Source organism: Ciconia boyciana, chromosome 8, assembly GCF_034638445.1.
Source record: "Ciconia boyciana chromosome 8, ASM3463844v1, whole genome shotgun sequence".
NCBI lineage: Eukaryota > Metazoa > Chordata > Aves > Ciconiiformes > Ciconiidae > Ciconia > Ciconia boyciana.
In genome coordinates, this window is record NC_132941.1 from 46,504,355 (window position 1) to 46,517,733 (window position 13,379).

Consider the following 13,379-nt stretch of genomic DNA (forward strand, 5'->3'; position numbering starts at 1 on the left):
AAATTCAGAACATTTTGAAGCAAGGTTTTGAAGGAAAGAAATCTGAATCACATACTTTTTTGTGAAATAAGAACCTTATACAGCTCTTCATTAGGTGATTGGGTTTTTTTATATTTGTTTGAGCACCTAGAAACTCCATTTATAGATCCAAACCTCATGGTGTTTGTTGTCATGTAGACACAAAATAAAAAGGCTGTCCCAAGAAGTTTATAGAGGATTGTAAAAGCTTGCTGTAACTAATGATTTCAGTAAGTTTTAAATCCCTGGTCTAGACCTGAAGAACACTGTAGATCATTACCAAATGCCTGGACATTATGTACTCTCATGCAGATAAGGTAGCTGAAATTTAATCTCTTTAATTATTGGCAACTCTGTTTTGAATGTGTTATCCTCGTTTTATCTTCAGAATTCTGCCCTGCAGTGTGAAGAGCCCTGGCCCCAAATCAGGCAGGGGCGAAGTACAGTGTTAGTTGATTTAAACCAGATGTATGGTGCTAATTTAAGGGCACGCTGGCCTTTGCCAGAATCAGATGACTTTGCTGATGGTGTTCTATTTAGCTGGCTCTTAGTATGCATCAAGCCTGGAAAGATTAGGTGGAATTTCAATTAGCAACTTGATCAAAATGCACTTTTGATAAGATCATTTAAAATTGCAGCATTGGCTCTTGGTTCTGTGTGTTTCTTGCCCCTAAGGGATTACCTGTGTATTTGCTCCTTACATGCAGTCTGTGGTAAGACTGCACCTGCACGGAAGGGAGAGGAGAGATTCAGTTGCAAAGGATGTTTTCCACATCAGAAGTGCAGGTCACTGAATGCTGAGCTGGTCATTGGTCAAATGCAAAACACACTCTAAAAATGCGATGACATTAAGCTCCCTGTGAGGGGCAGAGGAGGATTGTGAAATCACCAAAGGCTTCGCAGCTAAGCAGGTGAACACCATGTCGTTAAGAGAATGCTTATTTGTAAAACTTAAAAGAGCACTAGTCCTGGCCCAGAACCTGTGCTAGGCATTGCCTGTGCACAGTCCCTGTCCCTGACCATCTCTAGATCAGTCTGTCAGTCTGCTTTTTTACTAAAAGCCTGGATTTTCTGGAAAATAGAAAGGGAAAGCTTAAAGAAATGTTTTCATTTAAAAAATGCAAAACACCTTTGTTTCTGCATTATCCTGCTAAATCTGACACAGTTGTTTTGGGTTTCTACAATTTAAAAATGTCAGAATTTTTCATGAGGAAAAAATGTCATTTTTACTTTCTCTGGTTTCTATCATCTGCCCAGAAGCAAAACAAAGGTCAGAATTTAAGTCAGAGCAACTCTGTAATTTATAATCAGCACTTAAGAGTTGTGAGGAGGATGAGTGTAGGATTTTGAAACACTGCCTCTTGCTTTGTTACAGGGTGATATTATCTCTTGTGCTGGATCTTACCTATATCTGTGGACAGTCAATGGCCAGCTTCTTGCAAGCATTAACACCACCTGCAGCCCTAAATGCCATATTGTTTGCTGCTGCTTTGCTGAAGTGATGGACTGGGACACACACAGCATCATCATCACAGGAAGCACAGATGGAGTGGTGAGGGTAGGTGGATGGGAGAGAGGAAAAGGAATCCTCATTCACTTGTAGACCAGAGGCAGAACTTTGCATCCTAAATGGACAGACAGAGCTAGTAAAAGCCCATGCCACTTTCTTAACAGGGCAGCACAGGGCAGAAGTTGAAAATGGGAGTAAAATGTTTCCTTCCTATCAACTTTTATCCTCCTGAATAGAGGAGTCTGCCATTCAGGAAGAGTTTTGAAAATGTGCTTTTCATTCTGGTGTGGTTTTGCAAGCAAAAATTATACTGCCAATCGGAAATATGTTTGAGTCTTGTTTCTGAGAGTTGGTTCACAGCTCAGTTTATTAACTCATACTTTCTCAGGAGCAGGAATTCACTGCTGGTTCTGCCTCCAGTCTGGTGGGAGAGCTTCCTGGGTTACTTGCAACCCCACCAGCTCCCTGCATGCATTTCTCCAGTGTGATGCCCTGCAGCACAGTGGCAGAGGGAGAGACGGCTGCAAAATCCTGTTCTCATGTTAGAAGTCCAATTTCCACCCCTTGCTGGGAAGCAGGCAGCCACATCTCTCTCTTGTTCCACTGTTATAATCCATGCTTTTTCCATTTTTACCTCCTTGCTGGCACAGCTGTGGAAGACTGAATACACCAATACCCCAGACCAAGCTCCTGGACTGAGACCACAGAGAGGCACAATGGAAGAGCCAGGCAACACGGGTATGGCCACAGGGTGGGCTGTGAACTGCAGTGTAACTGTGTGCTGCAGAGCTTGTTTGGTTTTGAGGAAGAAGACTGTGTGTGAGCACAGTGGTGTGAAGGGGAGATGGTGCAGGTAACTGGTGCAGCATTAATGTAACCAGCAGCAGAAGTAGTGGGTAGCTACTGCCCTACCTTAGAGACAGAGAGCTGCCCTGAGACACCAGTCTCAAGGACACATCCTGCCTGGGTGAAGCCAAAAGCTTCTTCATAGTCTCTGTCATAGGTTCTGTCAAGCTTGATAGACCATGTTTCTGCATAAACCTATGAAACTAATGAACTATCCTGGCTCCAGAAAGCCCATTCCTCTGGCACCTCTGCTGATGGCCTGTACTAAAGTATCCTGGCATAATGTTAGTGGGCAGTGCCAGACCCTGCCCTGGGATGGAACAGGGGAGTTTGTTGCCTTTGCCACCTTAAGTGAGGTCAGAGGCTCTTCAAACTGGTGGGAGGCCAGCAACAGGCCCTAGTGCATGGAGCTGTTTATTCAAGGCTGTGCCAAGTTGAAGCTGATACCCTGGAGTTCTCACAGAGCTGAGGTTAATAAGATGATGGGGCTACGGTGCTGACTGGTATTAAAAACAACTCGAGCTCACTTCTCTGTTCTAACAAATACAGGAGCTGAAACCTGCCACGGAGCTTTAAAGGCACATCCTAAATAGCACTGCTTGCTTCTCTTCACAGCACATTTATAAGAGAAAGAAATTGTGGTGTTGGTATGTATAATGTACACCACTTACTCGCTGTGATCCTCATTACAGACATTCTCTATTACTTCAATTTTAGGCACACAATTCGCATAAATATAGAGCTATAGATGTAACATCTGCATAAAAAGATATTGTAATTGGGCATTAGCACTGAGATCTTCAGAAGTGCTGTTCATGTAGCTTGGCATCTACATTACTTAGATTGCTATGTGAAAATATTTATACATACAGAGGCATATTGGAAATGCCAAACCAGATGCCCATCCGACCTTTTGTCATGTCCCTGAGAGTAGCTAGAGCCAGATGCTTCTAGGGAAGGTGCAAGAACACCAGAGATGCCAGATGTGAAATAGTCTGGCTGTGGTAGCTACATGTTTGGTTTCATTGTGGTCGCTAATCAGATTGCTGTAAATCAAAGCAAAAGACTTAACATTCCTTCCAAAATCCTTGTAGTATTATGTAGTCATTTTGCAGATTCTTTTTACAAGTACAAACATCCAATTTGTTTTAAGAATTTCCTAAATTCTTGCCCATAACTTCCTATGGCATTTATTTCCGTGTCCTATTTACTCAGGTACAATTGCATACGAATGTCTTTGAGCAAACTGAGATTTTAGCTATTTTAAAAATTTATATCTTAAACAGTTCTCCAAACTATGACTTAAAAGCTGCCCGTGGGAGCACAGCAGAATACTCCTGTTTGTGCCTTTTTCAGAGAGGATCATAAAAGAAGACAAGCATTGACCACACATCTGGTGATGTGTAGACACACACACCTGTTCACACATGAGCATAAGGACACATGTTCGCAGATGCATACAGCAACAGTGTTCTTTATTAGAGAGTTGAGAGGTGTAATCAAAGCAGTGACAATGCTCCCTTAAACTATTCAAATGCCTTCAGAATTATTTTAAATGGCCAAATATTCCCACATCTCATTCTACGCATTGAAGAAAATAAAATTAATACAAAACACAGTCATTAAAAAGACCAAAGTAACTATGATTGAGTTACGTTGTTAGGTGTGTGTATGTATGTGTGCGTATGTGAAATGTTCTCAGCATTTAATTATTGGTTCTGTTATGAGCAGATTTAGATAAGTTGATAATACCAGGGCTTTATGTAATTTCTTTTTACTAGGCAATTATGGGCTGTATTATATCCTGGCAGCAAGGTATTGTGGGGCATCTTATTAAGCATAGAGCCAGTGAAAACTGATGAACAATTTTGCTGAACTAGGCATGCAATTTAGAAAGCAATAATACACAAATCCAATTTAGCACACAATTGATACAGCCGCACGTCAGCACATGTAACTATCATAGCCACAAATTAAATTGGGATGGGCCTATTTTGCAACAGCACAGGCTGAGATTAAATGTATTTGTTCTCAACTTAACAACTTGCTGACTGTAAATAATAACAAACCCAGCCATGCTGCCCCCAGACACTTTCTAAATATTTATTTTTAAACCACACAACAGGTAACAAGTGTGGAAAACATCTTGTTCTCTGTCGGGAACTGAATCCCAGCCTTGCCTTGACTGGAAAACCAAGTAAGACGAGCCCAGCAGTGACAGCGCTGGCTGTATCCAGGTACTGTTCCCTTCGCCTTGCAGCCGGTGCCCGGCAGAGAGCATGGCGCCAGCCTCAGGGTCTGCACCGCCCCACCAGGAATCAGCAGGGTGTTCTGTTTTGTTCTGAACCTTGTATTGCTGCTGGGTTTGGGGGGGTTTGGGTTTTGTTGTTGGCGGGGTTTTTGTTGTTGTTGGGTTTTTTTAAAATCTCAGTCAAATCACTCTGTCCTAGCCAAATGCAGTCACTCTGGGAGCTGGCCTGGCTAACTCTCTTAAGTGAAGGATGTTGGGATAGTCAGTGGTCAGATAGGAGACAACCCAGGAGAAAGAGCAGCTTTCGGACAGAACAGTTGTAGAGATCAGTAGCTGCTACGCTGTCCTGCACCACAGAAAACCCACTATCCTAGGCGTTGCTGGAGATGCTACCTCCTTAAAATGTAAACAGGATGGTTTTGGCCAAAGGACAACTTCGTTGTTAAACTCTACTTCGTTTGCACAGCCAGCAGTACTTTAGTTTACTCAATCCCCCTCCTGCCGTTTCATCTGGCTGTAATATTTGCCGTTATCTCCTGCCCCAGGATGTTACAATGTACTGTAAAACAGTTGCTGTCTTTCTCTCCAAAAGTGTTGGCATTTTGATAGTTGCTAAAATGATTCCTATATTCTGCATGCTCAGATTTCGAGCACTTTGAGTGTGATGCTTATATGCATTGAAAGTGGGAAAGTTTGGTGGGGAGGGTTAGTTTCATCAGTTTTGATGGCACTGCATGGAGCAGAGATTTCAGTAGGTGAACCCATGACATTGTGTGCTAACAAGTCTGAATTCTGAATCTAGCCAGAAGATTTAATTAATGTTCAGGGATTCTCAGGATCAGTGAAGGGTAAGAGCTCCTGATCTGGCTAGATTGTCCACAACTAACCCACTGAACTCCAGAATAGTTTGGATCTGATTCTAAGTTCAGTCTTTGAAGTATGAATCATTGTCTACTCTATATCATTGTTCTTCAAATTTAACGTTAAAGATAACCTGCTCCCCTGAATATTGCATCCTCCTAATTGCTTGACATACAGGAGAAAGCCTATTTGCATCTTGTTCTTAAATGTTTTTCTCTTCTTTCTTTCTCAAGAAATTCCTCCAAGCTCCTAGTTGGTGATGACTGGGGAAGAGTCTGCTGCTGGTCTGTGGATGGGTAGGAAGAAATAGCCAAGAACTCTTGTTTTTTCAGCCTTTTAAATGGAAAGAAAATTACCCTTCAGATCATGAAAGTGTCAGAGAAACTGGAAGCCTATGGTGGGGACTGAATCTCAAAGGAGTTGTTGGACTGACCCTGAAGTCAACTCTGACTGAAGTTAGAAAATGGACTCCAAAGTTGTGAGAGACACACTGACAGATATGCACATAGACAATGAGATTTTGCAGTATTTGTCCAGGGAAAACTTTCATATTTTAAATGTTATTTTAGATACTGAATTTGGCATAATACGTTGTATTTCCCAAATAATAGCTAGCAAATAAAACTGCTTTGATTATGCCAAAGAGCAATGTAGTTTAATAAAATTAGCATATTCTAATTTTAATACCATGAGATCAGAAAATACTGAGGCTTCAAACAGATGTTAAGTGAGTTTGTTGCAGTATCTTTGTTCTTATTAACATACAAGTATGTTAATATCTCCGTTCCTGCTCTTCCTCCTTCCCTGAATCTGCATGAAAATGTATGCATGCCTTCTGAAAAGCTATTTTGTTTGCAAAGTGAAGGTAGGAATTCCCAGGTTGACAGTGGTGCCTCTATCCAGCCTCACTGTGAACATGTGTTATGGTGCAATCTTTAGTTTCCTAATCTCTGACTTGTTTTTTTTTCATAGTGAGCAAGGCACATAAAATGCATGGAATGGGTGAGGATGAAGATCTGACACAGCTGGTCAACATAATTTTTCATTCTCCTCCTTCACTGCCTTCTTTTCTAGCCTTGTCCCAATGTTCTTTGGAATATCAATATGAGATGTACTTCAGGATTTACCTTCACAATCATGCTGCATGGTAGAAGTGGGTATTTGTGGTGTAAGAAGGCTGAGGCCATAGTATAATAAATTTAAGTGCCATTTGTGTCCCTAGTGGAGGTGGAGAAAGTGTGAAAAATCAGGCTCCCTAACATTTTATGAGAATTTGAAGGACCTAAGCTGATAACTTAACTCCCCCTCTCCCTTTCCCCTCCTTGACCTGTTAAAGAAATTGAGTATCTTATCTTACACACAGAAGGGCTGAGTAGCCACTGAGGCAGAGCAGCTTCCTGAACACCACAGACTGGGTCAGGGCCAGAGCCAGGATGAACACGAAGGACATTGTGGCCATGAAGGCCCTTGTGTTCATACCACCAAACACACCCCTGAACAGACAGAGCCAGGAGAGTTCCTTGATTTCCACTGCACTAGGACTGGTTAGCACTGCAGGAGTGAAGCCCTGTGTGTGCTGCACTGGACAGCCAGAGATTGAGGAATGTGAGGAACTGCTATATGCCAAAATCTTGGTGCTAGAGACTTGCCAGCGTCATTAAGAAGAATCTGGAGTAGAAGATGGGTTTTTACCAGTCTTCCTCTAACTACACCATCAACTTTCTTCTTCCTGTAGTGCACTGCTTTGTTCATGACTTTTCTTTTGAATTATGTTGCTGAATAAGCAAGACAGCTTGCTTCCTTACAGAGTGCCGAGACATGTGTCCCCCCCAGCCCACCCTGCAGCTTGGTCTAACCTCCACAGTGAGGTAATTGCCTGTGGAAAATGTAGTAATTAGGGGCTAGCTCATGATGCAGACATACAAGGAAGGCTCCATTATGTCTACACAGGTGACCTGACTGGTTGTCCTTTCTAACTTCCAAGTGTGTGACTTGATGACTCAAATACTATCCTTTCTGTGCTCAGTGAAACATACACTGAAAACAGGCCAAAACACACTAATGTTTTTGCGATCAAAGGAACCCTGTGGAGCAAAGGTGGACTATGCCCATCCTTCCTTTTCCTGAGGACTAGGGAAAGGTCAATTGTCATAGAATTCAATTTTATTAAGTACACTAGTTCTTTTCTTTTCCCTCTCTGCGCATTCCTTAAAAATAAGCTGTGATTTGGATACACGGACAGCAAGACTTGGACTCCTGTCAACTGTGAATACAGCTTTACTGAGCCATGATAAAGGTGATTAAGAGCTATGAAAGAATCTCACTACCTGTGTTTTCATTTACCACTAGATAAATGTAGGCATCTTGTAGTAGGCATGTGTAGGTAGTAGGTAAGTAGTAGTAGGTAAATGTAGTAGGCATCTTGATAGCTTGCTAACTGTGTCTCCTCCTCCAGCCTTTTCATGCAGTCTGTGTTTGCTAATAGCAGAAACTCCCTTTCCTAGAGCTGGCACTGGCACCTACTTTGCAGATTGGACCGCAGCACTGATGATTCCAGTGCTCTAGACATCAACCTGACTTTGTTTGGTATAAGAAGAGGCCAGCTGTAGGTTAGCCATGCATGAATTTGACAGGCTCATCTCCTTGTGCCTAACATCAGTTCTATTACATCTTCAAGAGAAGGATGACGTGCATCAGCTGTTGCTTTGGATCACAGAGAACAAATCCAGAGTGTGCATGTGTGAATGGAAGTCAGCAGGTTAAGAATGAATGTCTTCCTGAGACAAGTTTGTTCTAATGTTCAGGGAGTTGTAATTTGGGAGAATATAGAAGGCAAATGGATAGAAATGGGTTGCAATTTCCTCCTGGTGAAAATTCTGATTAGGAGTGATTTGCTATACAACAGTGCTTGGTTGAGGAAGTTTTGGTTTCTTCTCCAGCTCTAGAGGATTTTTCCCTAGAGTCATAAGCCATGGAAGGAAATGCATACTGTGAGTACCAAAAGCACCACTCCTTGCTTGCAGAGTTAAGGCACAAATGTAAGCATGTTGCAGTCATCAAATTTCCTAGGTCTGATACAGCCAGGGTGTGCGACAGTGGTAGAATGCTACCTGGTCATTTTTCTGCAGGCAAGTCTCTGTGACACGAAGTTTTTGCTAGAGATTTGTAATATATGGTTGAACAATTAGCTGAAACCAACCCTCCTACAAGCACCTACTTTAAATTTGTGTTGGTCTCCTGTGTATTTGATAAATGATGAATGTCCATGAAATTCTGTCAGCTCTAGATGTGGAGGTAGCTTTCACTGACACATAGACAAAGCTTGGTGCTAGCTCGGAGGCAGTAGTGGTGTCTACCTGGAATCAATGCCTACTAATTCTCTAGTGGCCGCATGGGATGTAGAGGAAGCAGATCTAGAATATGCTTGAAAAATTAAGCAAGTAGAGCAACTCTGCAGCAAATGCTTTCAGCATAACTCCATTGTTACTGTAAGTGGCACAGTGCAAACATCACCAGAGTGTTGTAATTATCTCAGAACTAACTTTTGCAAGGCATATGTAGCTCAGGGTGATAATTACCCTTAAAATAAATCCAATCCCATTAGGATAAGAAATGCAGAAATAAGGCACGGTCTTAACTCTGCCCTGTAGGGAAACCAAGAAGAGAAATGTGGAACAGTACAACCTTTATGTGACTTTAAAAATCAGTTTAATCTAATCGAGGACCATAAACCCTAAAATACCTTAATCACACTTATTTGGTTACGGCACAGACCATCTTGTTTCCTTTTTCGGCAATAGAAGTCTTATAAATGTTACAGTGAACCTTAAATACTGTCCAATTTCTGTAGCTTTCTGTTGGCTAATAAATGCTAGTGAAGCAATATTTGCAGAGCTGCCTGTGCACTGCCGGGCCTTTGCATCCTCATAAAAAAGAATTTGCTCAAACCTTTTTTGAGAAATCCATGCAAACCAATCTGTAACTCCCACAGGAAAGTTTCCCTGTGATTGTTGCCATGTGCTACTGTTGCCAAGTCCTTTTCATAGAGGGATCTGAAAGCTTGTTACAAGAGGCTATCAGTAAGATCATCTCATTCAGGGTCACCTACGTCACAAAGAAAGCTACCCAAGAGCCATATGAGCTAAAATAATTTGCAGGAACATGCTCCCTTCTGCATGAAAATGCAGCCTGTCATGCTTGTGTCTCATCTTTCGGGAGGGACACCCCAAGGAAGTTGAAAAAGAAGCCCGGAAAAGCTCTGGACCTGATCCCAGCTCTCTTGTCTCCATCTGGTTAGTACTAAGCACCTCTGATCCAGGTATCTGTAGTGATTTGTTTGCTCATGGTCACACACATCACTTAGGGATCAGACTAGTTGCATTACTGGTGTCACTCTTCAGACATGTGCATAGCAATTACTGTCATTGAAGTCAGCCAGGCTGATGGGGAGGTGTGAGAGGGAACAGGGCTGGTGGAGGAATGCCAGCCTTCCCTGTGCTTTTTACCTTACAGACAGGTTGTCATCGGAGCTCTTCCCAAGTTTCAGGAGGCTCCTGGAAATTTGCCGCATGAAGTTTTAAAAGGGAACCCCCTCGTTCCCTGCACTGGAGTTACATGTTTTATGGAAACCTGGTATCCAGAACCAGGCAGCCTTGGCGACCATTAGTAATATCTGCTGTAATGAGTACTGAGCAAATGTAGGCCCTGTGGTGGGGACAGCTGTGCCTGTGTTCAGTGATCACTTGATGTGTTTCATACCCAAGTGTTGCAACCCTATGCGTGCGGAGGGTTGGTGGGGTAGGGCAGTCATGAGGGAGCAATGGTGAGTGTGCTGGCTGGGTGGCTGGAGCTGAGGATGTCAGGTGAGTCTCTGCGGTGGAAAGAATATTGTGAGCTCTTACTGATGGAAGAGAAGCTGTCTCTGTGTGGGTGACTGCAACAGCAACATGGGAACTTTCCCTGTTGAGGTCAGAAATTGTCTCCTTGTTCAGTTTGGGCAGGAGGCTCTAAGGACTTTGCTTCTCCCTCGTACATCTGTTCCCTGGCCAGGAGGGACAACGAAGAGTCATGCTCCCATAGCTCCTCCCGTTTTGGTGGGATGCTCAGCTCCCATAGGGGGAGCACAGGGATTAAGCCACTGGAATGAACAGTGAGAGTGCTCTTTGGCCATTCCTCTGCTCAGTCCCTTCCCCATGGTCTCCTGGTTGTGGCAGTCTCCAGTGGAGAGGTGGTAACAAGTTAAATCTCCTCTGCCAATGTCTGTGTCTTTATACCCCCCTTATTTTACTGACACTGCTGGACTAACCAAAATAAAATGCAGTGAAGGTGTAGTCTTTTAAGTTCCCATCTCTGACTGTCACTGTTGCAGAGCACCAAATCTGGTAAGCAAGCAAAACGCTTATCAAAACAATATCCTTATTGTGACAGTGGGACCATGCATGTTGTAAACAAGGGATTCCAGTAGTGTTACTGAAATAACCAGAGTTGCTGCCAGACTATGAGGTAACTTGGTTGGGAAGGTGAAATCCTGATTTGCTCCAAAGCCTTTGTCTGCCTGACAGGCTGGCTTCTGCCTGTAACCTGGCATTTGTTGACTTTGGTTGGGTAAGGACTCAGTTGCCACCTTGCTGGGTGTGGCAGCCTGTGGTGTTCATGATGGGTGTCTGTTTGAAGCTCTGGGCAGCTCTTGGCTCTTCAGAGCCCGATTATGAGCTGAATATATACTCTGTATTTGGGCTGTATATTTACAGGCCCTTCCCTGTGGCAGTGCTGGGACTGTGATAAGTGGGAGGAGGCCCACTAGAAATCTACTCAAGCGGGTCTAATTGTACCAAATAGAACGGCTCAGTAGAGTGGAAAATAGTCCTCATATATCTACCCGAAGAAGATAATGACCTTTTAAATAACAGAAGCAATTTTATTTCAATACTCCAATTACTCTGAACTCTCAAATGTCAAAGTGCCGAGCACTTTCAAAATAACTTAATTTAGACATTTATAGCACTTAGACACTGCTAGTTTCTTATCTAACCTAATTATGGGTTGTACAGGAAATTGCAAAGCATCCCAATTAATGTTATTTTTTATAGTGATACATAGGAGTGGCCTTTGCCATTTGCCGTCATCATGTGCACAGTGATTTACTAATTTTGGCTTTTGAGTTATTTCCCTGGCAGGACAGAGCTCTTCTGTGCTCTGGTTGCTCTTTGAGAGCAAGCAAGGAGGAAGTGGAGGTAGAAGTGAGGGTACCTACATTTGCCTAAGGGATTTGAAGGGTATGTGTTCCATGAGATCAGAGTGCCATTGCAAGGCAGGACCATTTAAGGCATAGAAGTGCCATATAGAATAATAATGGCTGGCTGTCAGTCTTGTTGATCCTCTCTGATCTGAGTACTTAGGCCAGGGTTCTCCACTTACTTGTCTCCCACAGGACTAGTGCAGGGGAATGAGACTTGTAAAGCTGCTTAACTGGCTGCCTGAAAAATTCCTTCACAGATGGTGCTGAGCAGTTTCCCTTCTAGTTTCTATGCACAGCAGGCAGAATCAGAGGTGAAGGAAGTGGTGTAGCACCACTGAGCAGTATCCAGTGACTCCTTATTTGCTTTTATGGTAAGGGGAGGACATGTCCAGTTACCATGTTTGAAAGTGATAACTGTTGCCCATCCCCATGTGGTTTTTTGTCCTGTATATTTTGTATATATACATGGAAGATATGGTGGCATTCTGTTATAGACCACCCAAACAGGATGAAGAGACAAACAAAATATTCTATAAGCAGCTGGGAGAAGTCTCACAATCGCTAGCCCTTGTTTTCGTGGGGGACTTCAAATTAACAGATGTCTGCTGGAAATACAATGCAGCAGAGAGGAAACAATCTAGGAGGTTCCTGGAGTGTGTGGAAGAGAACTTCCTGACACAGCTGGTGAGTGAGCCAACTAGGGAAGGTGCCCCACTGGACCTGTTGTTTGTGAACAGAGAAGGACTTGTGGGTGATGTGACGGTTGGAGGCTGTCTTGGGCATAGTGATCACAAAATGATAGAGTTTTTGATTCTTGGAGAAGTAAGGAGGGGGGTCAGCAGAACTGCTACCTTGGACTTCCGGAGGGCAGACTTTGGCCTGTTCAGGAGCCTGGTTGATAGAGTCCCTTGGGAGGCAGGCCTGAAGGGCAAAGGAGTCCAGGAAGGCTGGACATTCTTCAAGAAGGAGATCTTAAAGGCTCAAGATCAGGCCATCCCCAAGTGCTGAAAGATGAGCTGTCAGAGAAGAAGACCGGCCTGGCAGAACAGAGCTTTGGCTGGAACTCAGGAAAAAAAGGAGAGTTTATGACCTTTGGAAGAAGAGGCAGGCAACTCAAGAGGACTACAAGGGTGTTGTAAGGTTATGCAGGGAGAAAATTAGAAGGGCCAAAGCCCAGCTAGAACTTAATCTGGCTACTGCCATAAAAGACAATAAAAGATGTTTCTATAAATACCTTAGCAGCAAAAGGAGGGCTAAAGAGAATCTGAATCCTTTATTGGGCGCGGAGGGAAACACAGTGACAAAGAATGAGGAAAAGTACTTAATGCCCCCTTTGCGTCAGTCTTTAATAGTAAGAGCAGTTGTTCTCCAGGTACCCAGCTCCCTGAGCTGGAAGACAGGGAGCAGAATGAAGCCCCCATAATCCAAGGGGAAATGGTTGGCGACCTGGCTCCACCACTGAGACACACACAAGTCTATGGGGCCAGATGGGATCCACCCAAGGGTACCGAGGGAGCTGGCAGAAGTGCTCACCAAGCCACTTCCAATCATTTATCAGAGAAAAGGAGAAAAGGAGGCTGAGGGGAGACCTTATTGCTCTCTACAATTACCTGAAAGGAGGGTGTAGTGAGGTGGGGGTCAGTCTCTTCTCCCAA

At 43.4% G+C, this 13,379-nt stretch overlaps 2 protein-coding genes across 8 annotated transcripts in view; one reads left to right on the forward strand and one right to left on the reverse strand.

Annotated features, from left to right (window-relative positions):
• Window positions 1-6,015, forward strand: part of WDFY4 (WDFY family member 4) — a 150,319-nt gene extending 144,304 nt beyond the window's left edge. Inside the window, exons 59-62 of the mRNA XM_072870865.1 lie at window positions 1,394-1,576; window positions 2,179-2,266; window positions 4,500-4,611; window positions 5,720-6,015. Coding sequence (XP_072726966.1) covers window positions 1,394-1,576; window positions 2,179-2,266; window positions 4,500-4,611; window positions 5,720-5,786 — 450 coding nt within the window. The 3' untranslated portion in view covers window positions 5,787-6,015. The remainder of the gene's footprint in view (window positions 1-1,393; window positions 1,577-2,178; window positions 2,267-4,499; window positions 4,612-5,719) is intronic.
• The window catches only part of LRRC18 (leucine rich repeat containing 18), a 94,592-nt gene that overhangs the window by 37,429 nt on the left and 43,784 nt on the right, over window positions 1-13,379 (reverse strand). The gene's annotated exons all lie outside the window — the stretch shown is intronic.